At 44.4% G+C, this 17002-nt stretch overlaps 1 protein-coding gene across 2 annotated transcripts in view; it reads right to left on the reverse strand.

Annotated features, from left to right (window-relative positions):
- Positions 1 to 2641: 2641 nt before the first annotated feature.
- Positions 2642 to 17002, reverse strand: part of LOC119162298 (uncharacterized) — a 77364-nt gene continuing 63003 nt past the window's right edge. For both annotated transcript variants that reach the window (XM_075881628.1, XM_075881629.1), the window contains one exon: positions 2642 to 2842. In XM_075881628.1, the coding sequence (XP_075737743.1) occupies positions 2685 to 2842 (158 nt within the window). In that variant the 3' untranslated portion in view covers positions 2642 to 2684. The remainder of the gene's footprint in view (positions 2843 to 17002) is intronic.

Genomic DNA, 17002 nt, shown 5'->3' on the forward strand with positions numbered 1-17002 from the left:
GTGGTGGTTGACACATTCTCAAAGTGGGGGGAGGTTATGCCTGTCACCACTCCGTCAGCAGGTGCGACCATTGCAGCACTGCAGCACATCTTTGCAGCCCAGGGGCTGCCAGACATCATAGTTTCCGATAATGGGCCCGCTTTCGCCAGCGCACAATATCTGGCCTGGCTGACAAAGAATGGAATCCGCCGAATGATGGTTTCTCCATGTCACTCTGCTTCAAACGGTGCAGCAGAGCGGGTGGTTCAGACGATTAAGGACAAACTTAAGAAGAGCCAGGTGTGGGATTTACGTACGCAGGTCGCCAGCATACTCTTTCAGTATTGGGCCACACCTCATGCTGTCGACGGCCATGCCTCCTGCGAGCTTTTGCTGGGACGGATGGTGGAGACACAGTTGGACATGCTGCACCCAGACTTCCGGTCCATGGCGCTCCTCAAACAGCTGAAACAAAAGCTGGCTGCTGACAAAGGGTGCCGTCCTGGGCCATAGCCCGAGCCTGGAATAGCAGTATTCGCCAGGAATTTCTGTTCTGGCCCAACTTGGTCTGCTGGACAAGTGGTCTTGCCTGCAAGCTCCTCCTCCTTGCTCGTAAGAATGCAGGATGGAACCACATGGCACTGCCATGCTGACCATGTGAGGGCTAACCATGGGACAGAGCTTGCATCCGCGGCAGCACCAGTTGCGGCCAGTGAGACAATTGTTTCGCAAGGAAGAGGCACCTCCAGTTGTGCGCCACTTGTTGGGCCACCGGCAAATTCAGTGCCATCCAAGCAACCAGGGCAGAATCTCGGGAGGAACCGAGAGCGGCTCCGACAGCACCTAGCCCCTCAACACCTGCACCCAGGCGGAGCAATCGACGATGAAGGGCACCAGACCGATTTTCGCCTATCTAAAGCAACGCTGAACCGGCTGGGACTTGTAATTGTTTTTTGGTGTGTGCAATAACTGGGGGTGAGGAAAGTAACGAGCGTGTGGCGCCCTGCCTAGCCTATTTTCACTACCCCGCCAAGTTTGCCAGGCAACCTTGGTCATGCTAGGTAAATAAACACTGACGAGCGCTGCTTGGCAGTCAGTAGCTGTTACTCCACCATGCGTGTGGTGTCATCCTTGTCAGAGAGCAGCGCCTCGGCCTTCCCTCTTGTCCACGGTCTTCGGGACAGATTGTGACACCAATCTTAATGCGAGTTGCTACACTTCAGTCTTGTTTAGTCAAAACAGCAGCAGAGAATCTTTAAAGTTTCACAATCAGTTGGATCGTCTTCTCACGTGCATGCTAAGCACACAAACCAATCGTCATAACGACAAGCAGAAGACGTAAGCTTGTACTGTTGACAACAAAAAAAACAGCCTCCGCATTAGTGTTAATGAAATCCGAGTGAGAGATCACAAAGTCCTGCACAATTAACTGAAGTGGTTGTAAGATGGAAAAGAAGAGAAAAGTGAGCTCCGTAACCGTCTGCATCAGGGTGCGACACCTCAACAGTAGCTCACAGGGGATGGGGGTGAGGAGGTATTAAAAGGATATTATTAAAGGTATATATAGAGAGAGAGATGCGCTCAGCCAGCGAGCGAGGACATATCGAGGAGATGGGAGAGATAGGAAAAATGAAAACACGGTCACACGAGTCCGAGGACGGGGCACCACTTGCGAGAGCTCTTGTCGGTGTCAGGAGATGGCGTAGGGCAAGTCCAGTAGGTCAGAGCTACGCTGTCCGAGTTCAACGTCAGGAGATGACGTAGGGCCAGCCGAGTCGGCCAGAGCTACGCTGACAATTAACTGCGACTTGCCTAAAGCATTAGAGCAGGTATCGAATTGAGCAAACATTGAACCATACTCATAGTAAGAGACTCGCAACTTTGCAAAGTGTCGAAACATCGAAAATGTGGGCCTGAACCTCGCACTTACGATTCTATGCAACTATGTCTTTTGTCGCAACTCATTGCGCTTAACGGGTGGTATCATAAAAAGCTTCTGGCCGTCACTACACTTGTTCTGCTAACAAAAAGCGCAACAACCACTCACGGCAATGAACAGCGATGTCATTCTTGGGTGAAAAGTATTTCACGGCACAGCGCGCACGGAAGGACAAGTTTGTATCCCTCAAAACAGATGCGCTGTGCCCAAGAAGCCCGCGCCTCCAGAGCAAATATTGTTGTCGCGAGCGATTGCAAACAAACGAACACTGCGAGTGGTCCCATGTGACGGCATCTGAAGCAGGCCAACACCGGCCTCGGCGAAGTCCGAGGAGGGGAGAAAGAGAGGAGGTGCGCGAATAACCACATACGTCACTACTTTGAAGAGTTTTAGGGGCTTTAAATCTAAGGTTGCGGAGGCGTGCCGAAACACATTTTTGTGACTATGGCTCCGAGACGGCGCGCATGCTTTCCATTTTGAAGGTCATGTTGCGACTTTCGCGGCGTCACCGCGATGCACGGCGCCGACGTTAAAAAGTTGGAAAAAGCATAACTGGCACTCTCAAACTCTGACCTCTTTCAAATTTTCTGCAAATGTTGCTTGAGAGCATTGTTGTGAGCACTAAACAGTGTTGCAGCTTTATTGTTTCAATTTAATACATACATACATACATACATACATATATATATATATATATATATATATATATATATATATATATATATATATATATATATATATGTGCTACACTCGTAATCTATGATGCCTATACAGAAGAAGCGTCTTGACGCTGATGGCGTCCCCTCCGTCTTGACTTGGTAGTCTGCGAGCTGCCAGATTTGGAAGCGTCGATTCGAGAGGTGCGTTTGCGCTTGGGTGTGGTCTCTTGCAAATCCTCTTTTACCTGCCTGAAGGAACCTTTTGCTGGAAGACAGAGATGACCGTTATTAAATTTACAAAACGGACAGCTGTGACGTTACATTATAGCGTTGCACGTTGCACAAAAAATACCTATCAAGAGAGATGACGTAATGACACAAGAGAACCAGACAATACCACTGAAAAGACATACTATCCCAGAAATCTGGAACTTACTTGCACGTGCTCAGGTATAACTCCTATAAATAAGGCACATGCAAGCCAATATGCGTGAGAGACAACTATGCAAGTCAATTGAAAGATGGATTATGCCATTATTATTGTCATAATACAGTAAGTGCCTTGAAGAGGAGCATAATTTGCTGGCTGACTGAAAAACCACTGCTTTCAATGGAGGGTAGTATAATGATGGCAACAACTTCACCTGGTGCTATGTGTTCTTCACCTGGTACCATCTTAACTGCAGCACCGTAAACCTGTCATAAGTGTTGCTTCCACTTGTGCAGACTTGTCTGACAACGCATGCGGTAGACATATCAAGGACTCAGCTGTCCCAAGCATGCAATAAAAACGTAATGCACTGGAACACTGTGTTGAGCGAGTGAAGGCAGCAAGTGACGGAGCCCAGATGTACCTGAAAGCGGAACCAAGCAGATCACTCGCAGTAGTTCCACAGTATACACAGGTCAAGCGCTGAAATTGCCGTCATTGTTTTCTTTTCGAGCTAATTATGAATCTATAATTTTGGAGCAAAAGCATGTTAAAGACGCAATAACACAAAATTTCGCTGCCGAGATCGGTTCCTGTGAACATGCATATATAATCTGCAAAATTTTAACAGTAAATGTAGCTAGAAAACCATTTTACAGCAATTTTCAAGTCTGAACTCTGAAGGTATTGCCACCATTCAAAGGGACCCAATGGTGACTCCGTTCCCTCACATCACCACGCTGCAGTCAATAAATCAAGTTGTAATGACATCATAACCCTCATTTTTATTTTGCTACATTTGTTCCACCCGTCTATACGTTTATGCGGCTGGTTACAAGTGTGTGGCAGTAGCACACATATTGAAAGTTCTCTGTTAGTGATATTGCAGTTCAATTTCTTATTTGAAAGGAGTTCTTAATGTGAATTGTACGTAGCTGCGTCACAGTTCTGTGGGCTGATGTGGTCGAGAGCTGCACACGCTAGGTGGTGATAGTTGCACCCGGCGACTTGTTTTTGCTCTCTCAAACCAAAACTAGTTGATAATGAGAAGCCTGTAATTAATTATCTGTCATGTGCTACAACAGACAATGCACTGTGTTATGTCTAACAGGCCCCACGCAATACATCGCACAAAAAAAACTGTGAGGCCAATGTTTTTTCATCAGTACCCCTTTAAAGCACTGTTTACAGCTTTTTTAACTATGACTTTTCAGTGATGTCAAGTAATAGTTTCGCATAGTCGTTTAGGAGCCAGAGACAACTTCAATTTCAAACAGGCATTATTATATAGACAGGATATTGCACCAAAACATTTTGGAATTGCCACATATAATCCTTATTGAAGCAGGGAAAATTACAATCGGGCAGCTTCATTTTCGATTCAGGATCCCATTATTCCTTTCGTGAAATATAAGTAGTATAACTGTCATGCGATTGCAAGTGAACAAAATGAACGACGACTACACTAGTCTTCACCAAAAATTGATCCCACATGAAACCAATGATGACTATATCTATCGTTATTGTGTTCTTCGACGCTTGATGCCAGCACTTGCGCACGTTTATTTAATAGATTTGATTCCTCGTGTTGTGTCTTGCCTTTAATTGCATTGCCCTCTCTGATTCCGTGCATGTAGTATCTTTTTACGCAATTAAAAAACAAATAGAAATATGATTTCATTGAAACAATGGCACCATTTCATTCAGAAAAAAATGCTCTACAAAGTGACTGGAAAAAAATTTTTGGATCATTTTAGCAAGTTTTTTTTTAGATCGCAAAAGGATTAATGTAAGCTGCAAAAACCTGCAGACCCTCTCGTGGAAGAAAGCAAGGTTAGTCTTGTTGAATTGACCACTGTGGATGCCTACAGCTTCTTGATAAGCAAGCCCATCTTGGAGACAGTAGAAGACCAGTTTAAAGATGCTCTTCAGATGCACAAGGCTAGCTGCATTGCACCTAGATTTAGTACACTGACAATGGTCACCACTGTTTTGTCATATAACATGTTGCCATCTTGTGTGTTTACCATAAGACAAATTGTACTTGAAGAACTTGAGCAAAGTGAAGCTGTTGCCATGACAAGGGCACATGCTTGCAACACTGCTTCTTCATACAGCGCAGTGAGGGTGTTGGTTTCAGATGTGAGGTTTGATTAGGTGCCACAATCGAGAACACTTGGTTGACCAAGCTAAGACTTGCATAGAAGCTATGGTCTTATCATGGGACAATGGTCACAAATACATGGAGAGCACTAACAAGTTTGGTGACATGCATGAAGCCCCTGAGCACTTTCATTGCAATATCCATGAACATGTAGCCTGATTTCCCTCCCAAGAGCTGTCACTATGAAAAATCATCAGGTTTCCTCCATACAACAGTCACACATGTGGGACACATACTGTAGAAAATGCTTCCAGCAGAAGTGTTATAGTGACTCACCCACCTCCAGTATGCCGTGTCTCCCAATTACCCCATAAAAACTACAGTAAAACCTCATTATATCATTATAATTCAAGCTTGATTATTTCAGAATTCTGCCTAGTTCAAAGAATTTATGCGGTCCCACACTTTGCAACGTAAGTTTGAATGGATAACTGGAAGCAACGGTCAACACCAGCACTGCTACTTCAAAAATTTTGGGTGTCATGACCGGATTTCAATTTTTGATATTGCCACAACTTCACAAAAACTATGGCCGCCCCGAGGCAAGGGAATGTAGCGAGGCTAATGAGTACCAAGCGAAATGCCCAGCCTTGCTGCTGCCAGGGAAAAAAAAAGGTCTTGTGATTGGCTGAATTACAGAAAAGAAAACGTGCATAATTATAACAGTGGTGAGCAGCAAGTTGCATGCTTCTCACGATTCACCCGTTCTTGCTCTCAAAGAAAAAAAATAATTAAGGATGGGGGGACGAAATTTGTGATGTATGTGAACCCCTTCTTGGCGGTTGCTCCGGCAATTCCCACACTTGCAGTGCTGGTAGAGCTTTCGCCTGCAATAACTGTTTTGAGAACTCAATTTTTAAGCTATAACACATCGCTAATTAGGTCACACTATATTCTACGATGAAGAATAGGCAAGTGGCCGCATTATGATGTGCTGAAGCTATGACGTGAACGTGACATGCTACCTGCGTGTCAACATCGTGTTGCAGTGAGGCACATCTTTTCCACAGGCGCATATTGCAGCTGACCAATGGATCGTTCCATTTTTCTTTCTCTTCCCTCCTCCTAACTTGCTGACAGCAATGAGTCCCACTGTGTATGGCTGAAACTTGAGACCGTGTACGGCTGGAAAGCTCAACTCTTGGAACCACAAACTAGCCAACAACCAGCTCTGACTACTTTGAGTAATTAAATGTTTCTTGCATCCAATTTTGGTGTGTTTCATTAATTCAAACACCTGCCTAGTTCAAAGATCTTTCACGGTCCCAGTGACATTGAATTAACACAGTTTTACTATAGGTGGCGTCGATGATAGAGCTGAGATTACTCAGACCTACATATACTGAGTGACCAGTGAACAGTTGTGCAGCACGAGCAGTCGGTTCTTTACTAGCAGACCTGCTTGTGGTGGCCTTGCAAGGCGAGAGAGGGGGAGGGGTGTGACAGTTTAGCGGGTGTCTTCCTGGACTCGCACGGGAGGCAAATATGCGGCATGAAACGAGAGACGCAGGTATGCGCAGTAGGGGTGTACGAAGGGACAGTGTTACACAGGCTAGTCAAAGAGATGCTTCGCATCTAAAAAACTAGGTGATGCTACGGCAGCTGACTACACCATGGACTTGTCTATGCTATGGTCATGTCATCCGCTCGGCGTCATCTGCGCAGATGCGTTAAGCAAGTAAAAGCAAACAGACGGCAGCATCAGAAAAGGGTCAATATAGCGGCACTTGTGGCACAGTTTCCTACCACCTTGACTTTATCATGCTATCGTCGTGCGCTGTGTGTTCTGTAAGTCTGAAACATACATTTTTATTTGTATCCTAAAGTTTTAAGAGCAATGTATTTGTCGCTATTTTGAGGAATTTCTGATGGCATCTTCGGCTGAGGTGCACTGGCACCGTGACGGTGCAAGGGAAGTTATGTCAAACACCCCCCGAGTTTCACGTCCCCCTACAGGCCAGACGAACGAGCCAACCACAAAACTCGAATCGACGACAGCAGCGCTGTCTGCGAGAGACCCTATTCATGAGACAAAAATTTCCAGCATTCTGTCTGTACTTGCACGGCCGCTCGATGAAACAGAGCACGGGTACTGCCCCCCACGTGCTCCAAAACCAGCGTGACAGCTCTAGTTCCCGAACCGCCGCTGCGGTGCCATAAGGGCGGGGGGGCAGTTTTCGTGACGGCCCATTAAATCGCATGCGCGGCGCGTTTGCGGTAGTTACGATTGAGCGCGTGCATCTTTGTGTCACCCACGAAATCATTTATTATCCGTCTGGCGTGTGCCCGCCAGGTAATTGCCGATCTTGATTTTAGATACCCGCAGCCCTTGCAAATTTTCGATATTGTCTTACTTGAAATGGAACCTTGCACACCGATCACTTTTCGCGGAAGTAAGAATTGTGAGCACATTTTACTCGGATCCTATAAGATCACAACTAACAGATCCCGAAGAGCTACACCTTTCCAATGCACCTAAATTGATTATAAGAACCAGGGAATACTGTTTGGCTCGGTTCATAGTCATGGAAGTACTCCCGTAGGCGCATATTTCAAGCAAAGTTATCTAAATCCTGATGCAATTGGAATTCACTAATTTTTCCACTAGCCGGACAGAATGTTAGGCCCTTTGAAAGCAGTCTGATTTCGGTCGCACATAGCTGTGCTGAAGAAAGATTAATTACACTCGGAGGCACCGTTTCCTCATCCTGGTAGATATTTATCGGTGTTGCCGGTATAGCTTTATGTGTAGTAATTGTCTCAGTTACCCCTTCCCGCTTTAGTTTGCGATGCTTCCGCTCTTTTGTCACTGCTGCTTTTTGAGTTTCATATTTCTCGAGATCATTAATGTCCTCCTGGCTGAGATCAAACTGACGTCTAAGTGACAGTTCTTTCTCTTTAAGTTCACGAGATTTTCGTTTGCTGTGCTGAATAATAATCTGCTTGAGCTGCAGCGATGCATCATGAAGTGCTTTCTCCCACTGTGCTTGTTCATCTGGATTTAATGTTGTCATTGCGGGATTAAGCTTGAGAGATAAGCCTTTCGGTACGGAATCACAGGTTCAGTATGACGTCAGTGTTGAGTAGTGGTGGTCGTATTTTACACATTTCTCAATTATCTTACTAATCAGTTGAAAAGAGCGTGATCGCGGTTTGGGGCAATGGACCATACCTGAACTCTTCGGCAGTCAGTTAGCGTTCGATCGTGCAAATCGTCGTGTGGCTTTGCTATAACTGCGGAGGTTGTAGGCCATCGTCGGTGAAGTTGGGCCAGTGACAGGCCTCAGAGCAGGGGGCACGGAATTTTGTTGCGAGAAAGAGTTCGCGGACACCGAGTTTGCAGCAGGCCGGCTGCTAGTTTTGCGGGTGCCAGCGGCTTGTTCTGGTGGTGAGTAGCTCTCTGAAGTGTAGTGCCAGCATCACTACGCCCTCGAAGCTTGGATGAAGGTTGTCGGCGGCGAGGACCCTCAAAGGCGGCATCTCGTGAAAGGCGTGGTCCAGATAGAAAACACCACGACCAAGTTCTCCTCGATAGCACAAGCGGCGCACTTGACCTACGAAGCGGGATGCCTCCCTGTTAAACCAATGCACGAATCTCTTATTCGCACCTTGGCGTCGGCGGTTTGGGGCTCTGGGTAGCGGCAGGCTTATACACAGTTCGAGGTTTGGTCGCATCTGGCGAATGCGCTCAACAAGCTCTTTCAAGTTCCTCACATCCTGTGCACACCCATTGTCCGCAATAATAAGCACTTCCTCCAGATAAACGGCACAGCTATGGGTACAAAGATGGCTCCTAATTACGTGAATATTTTTATGACAGCTATCGAAGCACCACTTCTTGCAAGCAGAACACTGAAGCCTCTTGTTTAGAAAAGATTCTTGGACGATATATTCATTATTTGGCACCACAGAGAGGAAAGTCTGCTGTCATTCATAGAAGATTTTGATTCAACTCACTCATCAATCTCGTTCACATACACCTACTTTAAGTCAACTATAAATTTTCTCGATGTCACTGTTCAAATAAATGAGAAACGAATTTGCACAGACCTATACAAAAAACCAACGGATCACCATGAGTACCTACATTTTAAGAGTAGCCATCCGAATCATTGCAAGACAGCCATCCCATACTCGCAAGCACATCATTACCGCCGAATCTGTTCGGACGTGTCAGATTTTGAAGGTCATGCCAAGGATTTTAAAACGGCCCTTGTGGCAAAAGAGTACCCAGAGAAAATAATCGATGACGCTATAAACCGGGCCTGTAGTTTAGATAGGAATGAAATTTTGTCGGGCTTGAAACCACGCCATTCAAAAAACCAAACTAACCTTGTCATCACATACTCGTCCACACTACCGCACCTCAACAATATCCTTTCAAAACATTTTAACATTATACAGCATAGTGAGCGTCTATCCTCAATTTTCACGGAGCCGCCGCGAGTGGTCTACCGCTGCGGAAAGAACATAAAAGACATCCTAGTTAGAGCTAAGACGACCGAGTCTGAAAGCAGCGAATGGGGTTGTAAGCCATGCGGGAAACAACATTGCCAAGTCTGCAAACACATGACTACAACCACTGTTGCCGAGGCTTCGTCCTCGGACTTCACATTCAAAATTAAGGCCACGCTGAATTGTGAAAGCCACAACGTAATATATATGCTGCATTGCGATGCCTGTGGCCAGCAGTATATCGGTCAGACTGGTACGGCATTCAGATTACGGTTCAATAACCACAGAGCCCATGCACGCAGTCTGCCAAATTTGCCTTTCTCCAAGCATCTGAACTTGTTAGGGCACTCATTCGAGAAAATACGAGTCACCCTCCTCCAGTCAGGCTTCCGCGGGACTCGTGAACGGGAACAAAGGGAGTCATACTTCATCCACAAATTCCAAACACTAACACACGGTATCAACGAAAGCATCAGCAACCTATCGTTCCTTAGGTCGTGCAGCGGTGAGATGGGGCAGGAATCGAGTCTGGCATAGATTTTATTTTGAAATTTTTTAATCTTTGTAAATGTTATTATAACTTTTAAATTTAAAAAAACTTTCAATTCTTTAACTGTAACTGTTTTTTAAAAATAGTATAATTATTATTAATCCTCTATATGCTCAACAGAGGTGCCCAATAGTTATCAGGGGGAATGGACCAACTAAAAAAATTTTTTTCCATGTACTATTCGTATATTTACCTTTGTTGTGTGATTTTTATTTCTTTATTATTTTATTAATATTATTATCATATTCATTTCATTTTTGTGTTACTTTTTGTCTGTCTGCATTTCCCCAAGTTCCTGAATTTGTGCACATATCTCTCGCACAATATCACCCGTTCTGTTATGTTTGTTATTATTTGTTTCATTTCCACTATTCACTTTCCTTTATACTTTCTTTGCCATTCTGTTTAACTTATGTTTGCCTTATTATCTGTAAGTGGGAGAGCCCAACCAGCACCAGTATATTTCAACCACAGGTGCTTCATTCAGGGAGTGTTACAAAAGAGCTGTAGACACGCACGTAGTCATATTGACGTGTGCCTTCCCGCTCTAGATGTCGGCTTTACTTTCCAAACCGCCTTTTGTGCTTTCACCATCTTTGCCCCGAAATCGGCTCCCCCTCCCCCACATATGGAAAGTGTCAATATAGTTTCAGTGAAAACGAAACACGTGGTTCTCCCTTCCTTTTTCTGACTGACCACAGAAGGGGCCCAATCAGGCACTTAATCTGCCGGAGTCCCTGGTCTTGCTACAGGTAATTGCCTGCCATCCAGGCTCACCCACAATGTCCCGCGGTGACCTTCAAAGATGCGTCACGGAAGCTGCCCCATCCCTCTCTTCCTTTCTCCTCGTATCCCCAGTTTCTTTTTTTTTCTTTTTCTTTTTCTTTCTTTTTTTGTTCTTTTTGGTTTGCTCCAGCAAATGAGACGAAAAAGAAACTGTTCGGCACAGCATATGTCACCACTGTAAAACACCACGAATTTTGGCTCTCTCCCATTTTCTTCTTGCACCACCATGTCGATGCGGCATGTTCGCATAGCGTCGCACTTGTTCGCAAACCCTGACGAAGACCGGTGCACCGGTCTAAACCATTGGGAATGAAATCAAAACAACCGCTAAGTTATGTTTCTTCTGTTTTCAAGTACGTTTCTTCATATATATATATAACAAAAACAAAAGTGATGTTGGGTCCGGGTAAGATTATCCGTAGGGAAGAAGACGCACGTACGAAGTGATTTTATTGAGATTTCGGCCGCGGGTCCGGCCTTCATCAGAATACAGTTTATGGCACGAGTGCTGTTTATATACATGTGCATATCAATAAAATACAAATATGAAAACGGCATTAAAGGCGATATATGGGCATATATATATATATGCAAGTCACACAATTTGAAGGGCACCTGATACATGAGTAAAAAGATATAGTTTCCATGCGCGAGCACGTGGCGAGCACGTTGTTTACAGAAAAAAGATAAAACGCATGAAAGATAAAGCACATAACATGAAGAGTAGTCCGACCGGTAATAGCAAGGGAAAAAAGAAGAAAAAATAATAATATAATAACAAAAATCACAAAGACGTTACAAAGCTGCTACGTAATCAACCGATACAGACAATGTAGTGCGACTTGTTGAGCAAGGTTGAAAAAAGATAGACAGGGTGATACAGGTTACACAGATAGGCAACTAAGTTTTCCTACGTTTTCATTTAAATCAGATGCGACGGCGTCGAACTTACAGATGAGGAATGATTCATGGGCTTCTCTATCATAATTTGTGCGGAAACCAGATTCTAGTAATGTGACCTGTAGATATTCAAAAGAGTGGTCAGGGAGGGGCACATGTCTTGAAATGGGCAAGTGGGGCAAGGTGTTAGCATGTGATTTATGGTTGTTAAAACGCAGTCTTAAAGGCCCTTCTGTTTGACCAATGTACTGTATTTCACATAGCGCACAATCTATCATGTATATCTTGTTCTTAGAATCGCAGTCAAGATTGCCTTTGATTTTTAAGGAAAAGTTGGAACCAGTACAGGTGACTTGTTGGCATGTGCGCATGTACGGGCATACTTTGCATCGTGGTTTTCGGCAAGGATGGTACCCGATAGTGTCAGGACTGTCTGCTTTCGGCGATGATGACGATGAGAGTATGTCTCAAATAGTTTTAGCTTTGCGATAGACTGCTTTAGGTGGTTCGGTGAAAATGGTTCTTAAGCGTTCACTTTGCATTAGAATATTGTGGTGCTTTCTCAGCACATTCGAAACACGCGGAACTGACGCATAATGGGTAAGGAATAAGTTTGTCTGCGGTGAGGGAGTTGAATTTTTAGCAGCGCACAACAGCGTTCTACGATTATGCATGTCGGCACGTTTTATTGCGTCATCAATTAATTGCGACGGATATTTTTGTTTGACAAGAGCATCCTTTAGTGTTCTGCAATTTTTTTGAAACTCTGATTGCTGTGAGCAGATTTTTTTAAAGCGTAAGGCCTGACTGTAAGGGATGCTAATTTTGCAATGTTTCACGGGGCTACTGTCAAAGTGCAAATACTGTTGCCGGTCTGTAGGCTTCCTGTATAGAGCAGTGTATAGCTTACCATTTACAACCGAAATGCTTACATCAAGAAAACTAAGCGTTGATGTGGAATAGGTGTGAGAAAATGATATTGATGAATGGGCATCATTAAAGTCAGATATGAAGGAAAGCAACTCCTGTTCACCATGCGGCCAAATAAGAAAAATGTCATCGATGTAACAATTATAATAAACAGGTTTCAGCGTGCTGATTTGCAAATATTCACTTTCAAGCTGGCCCATGAATATATTGGTGTAGTTGGGTCCAATACGCGTACCCATTGACGTGCTGCTAACTTGGACATAGTGTTGCCCTTCAAATTGAAAGTTATTTAGCTCTAAAATCGCTTCTGAGTCCATGTGGCCGAGTGTAACAATCCACCAATGATTATCATGTTTCTATAAGCAACACGGGACGGCATTAAGCTCTCCCATAGTAGAGTACCCTGTGCTCTAAATCGTTACCCCCATTTTCTAACCCCCCCCTCCCCCGTTTCGGGTGATATGGATCACGGGATGGCTACAAGCTCTCCCATAGTAGAGTACCTTGTACTCTAAATTGCTAACCACTGTACGTAAACGCGTAGTATCTGTTCTTACCAGCTCAATATCTGCCTGGTCCTCACGGGCCTATGAGGTTAGTCATAAAAAATGAGCCTGAGCAATACTGCTAATGTGTTGCTGTCGATAAATTTACCCGGTGATGCTGCTTCATAGGACCTGGCGACTGCCGCTATTTCGTCTACATGCGGAATGTTGGTGTATGAAGACACTACGTCTAGCATGACCAAAAAAGAACCTTGAGGAATAATCTGAGCAATTATACCAGAAACAAAGTCGGTAGTGTCCCTTACGTAAGACGGAAGTGATGCTGGGATACTACTGATCAGAGAATCGACATATCTGGACAATTTTTCTGTGACAGTACCTATACCAGAAATAATGGGACGGCCGGGGTAGTTTATCTTGTGTATTTTAGGCAAGAGGTAAAAACGACCGGGAACAGGACTAAAGGGAATAAGAGAATGAATCGCATTGTCAGGCACCTTTTTGTTTTTCAGAAGCTCTAGGGCCTCTGCTTCGTAATCAGACTTGTTCATTACGACAACAACCCCACCTTTGTCTGCAGGCTTGATGACGATGTCGTTGCGACAGGACAAGGCATTCAGTGCTTTCATTTCACTGGTGGATAGGTTACGGCAAAACGGCGTTTTCTTTCAATACGACTGTAGTACGTCTCGTTGTACAGCTTTGATATACATATCTGAGCATCTGTCTCCTTGTGAGGGAGGTACCCAACGTTTTCCAGAAGGTAATGCGCTTGTGGAACCATTTGTATTTTGCCGGTCATGAAGAAACTCGCGCAAGCGTAAGTTGCGGGCAAAATTATCCATGTCTTTCAGTAATTGAAATTCACTCTGTCCGCCTGTGGCAGGACAGAAATTGAGATTGCGGCACAGAACACTGCACTCCTCAGCAGTTAGTACAATGTCCGAAATGTTTACTATATTGTTCTGCTCCTTGACGATATGTTTGTCAATGGAAGGTGACAACTATCGGGGTAAGCTTGTACCAGATTCGTTTGCAAAGGTACGTAATTACATGCATTGTTCTGGCTAGGGCACCAAACACCGTCACGCGACATTTTCTTGGCTTTCAATGCGTAAATTTCACGATGCTTTTTAGATGCGAATGCCTCTAGTGCGGCGGATTCATTAGATGAGAGGCTTGAATTTGCTGACATTTGATTTTGCTGATGGAAGATTTTTTTGCTTGAAGAACGATAATGGTCAAGGGTAACTCGGGTGAGTTGTAGTGAAGCATTCCTTAATATGTTGTCCCACCTATCTATATTTTGCTGAGACATGTTAGATAGGGCTGGTTTCACAATGATATGTAGACCCTTAGGTGCAACAGGCGCGGTTAAGTAGGTGTCCAATGTATCTACATGTAGGTCGTTGCGAACACGTTTTTCTACAACCTTCCCTAACCTTAAAAATTCCTTTGAACAAAGGCAAGAAGTCTTTTTACCGGGTGACAACGTCTTTAGTCAATCGGCAGGTCCCTGTCGCACGGCTTGGGTATGGCTGCGAAGCTTGTAGCGGTGACCACTGGCTGAAGGATCTGGAGGGCCCTTTGCTGAATGCGAAGGTCCAAATGACGAACCTCTTGTAGCGGAGTCTGTCGGGCAACTTTTCGAACCAACCTTGTTGCGATAGTACTGCGTCACTCGCTCATGGGGTGATGGTGGCTTTTGAAGGGAAGCACAACTTCTTGTTTGGTCAGTCACCAGTGCTTTGTCAAACGACTCGCGCACAATCGAGAAATTTACGCATTGAAAGCCAAGAAAATGCCGCGTGACGGTGTTTGGTGCCCTAGCTAGAATAATTCATGCAATTACATCCCTTTGCAAACGAATCCGGTACAAGCTTACCCCGATACTTCTTTGTCACCTTCCATTGACAAACATATCGTCAAGAAGCAGGACAATATAGTAAATATTTCGCACATTGTACTAACTGCTAAGGAGTGCAGTGTTCTGTGCTGCGGTCTCAATTTCTGTCCTGCCACAGGCCGACACAGTGAATTTCAATTACTGAAAGACTTGGATAATTTTACCTGCAACTTACGCCTGCGCGAGTTTTTTCATGACCGGCAAAACACAAATGGTTCCACAAGCGCATTACCTTGTGGAAAACGTTGGGTACCTCCCTCACAACGAGACAGATGCTTAGATATGTATATAAAAGCTGTACAACGAGACGTACTACAGTCGTATTGAGAGCAAACGCCGTTTCGCCGTAACTTATCCACCAGTGAAATGAAAGCACTAAATGCCTTGTCCTGTCGCAACGACATCGTCATCAAGCCTACGGACAAAGGTGGGGCTGTTGTCGTAATGAACAAGTCTGATTACGAAGCAGAGGCCCAAAGACAGCTCACAGACACGAGTTTTTACAAGCGCCTGGATGACGACCCCACTAAACAATTTAAATCTCTTGTCCAGAGCACTTTGCTAGAGCTTCTGGAAAACAAAAAGGTGCCTGACAATGCGATTCATTCTCTTATTCCCTTTAGTCCTGTTCCCGGTCGTTTTTACCTCTTGCCTAAAATACACAAGATAAACTACCCCGGCCGTCCCATTATTTCTGGTATAGGTACTGTCACAGAAAAATTGTCCAGCTATGTCGATTCTCTGATCAGTAGTATCCCAGCATCGCTTCCGTCTTACGTAAGGGACACTGCCGACTTTGTTTCTAGTATAATTGCTCTGATTATTCCTCAAGGTTCTTTTTTGGTCACGCTAGACGTAGTGTCTTCATACACCAACATTCTGCATGTAGACGGAATAGCGGCAGTCGCCAGGTCCTATGAAGCAGCATCACCGGGTACATTTATCGACAGCAACACATTAGCAGTATTGCTCAGGCTCAATTTAGAGCTAAATAACTTTCAATTTGAAGGGCAACACTATGTCCAAGTTAGCGGAACGTCAATGGGTACGCGTATTAGACCCAACTACGCCAATATATTCATGGGCCAGCTTGAAAGTGAATTTTTTCAAACCCGCGCGCTGAAACATTCTTATTATAAACGTTACATCGATGACATTTTCCTTATTTGGCCGCATGTTGAACAGGAGTTGCTTTCCTTCATATCTGACTTTAATGATGCCCATTCATCAATATCATTTTCGTACATTTATTCCACATCAACGCTTACTTTTCTTGATGTAAGCATTTTAGTTGTAAATGATAAGCTATCCACTGCTGTATACAAGAAGCCTACAGACCGGCAACAGTATTTGCACTTCGACAGTAGCCACGTGAAACATTGCAAAACTAGCATCCCTTCCAGTCAGGCCTTACTCTTTAAAAGAATCTGCTCAGAGCAATCTGCTCAGAGCAATCAGAGTTTCAAAAATATTGCAGAACACTAAAGGATACTCGAGTCAAACAAAAATATCTGCCACAATTAATTGATGACGCAATAAAACGTGCCGACATGCATAATCGTAGAACGCTGTTGTGCGCTGCTAAAGATTCGACTCCGTCACCGCAGACAAACTTAGTCCTTACCCATTCTGTGTCAGTTCCGCATGTTTCAAATGTGTTGAGAAAGCACCACAATATTCTAATGGAAAGTGAAGGCCTAAGAACCATTTTCACCGAACCACCTAAAGCAGTCTATCGCAAAGCTAAAACTATTCGAGACATACTCTCATCGTCATCATCGCCGAAAGCAGACAGTCC

Source organism: Rhipicephalus microplus, chromosome X (assembly GCF_043290135.1).
Source record: "Rhipicephalus microplus isolate Deutch F79 chromosome X, USDA_Rmic, whole genome shotgun sequence".
NCBI lineage: Eukaryota > Metazoa > Arthropoda > Arachnida > Ixodida > Ixodidae > Rhipicephalus > Rhipicephalus microplus.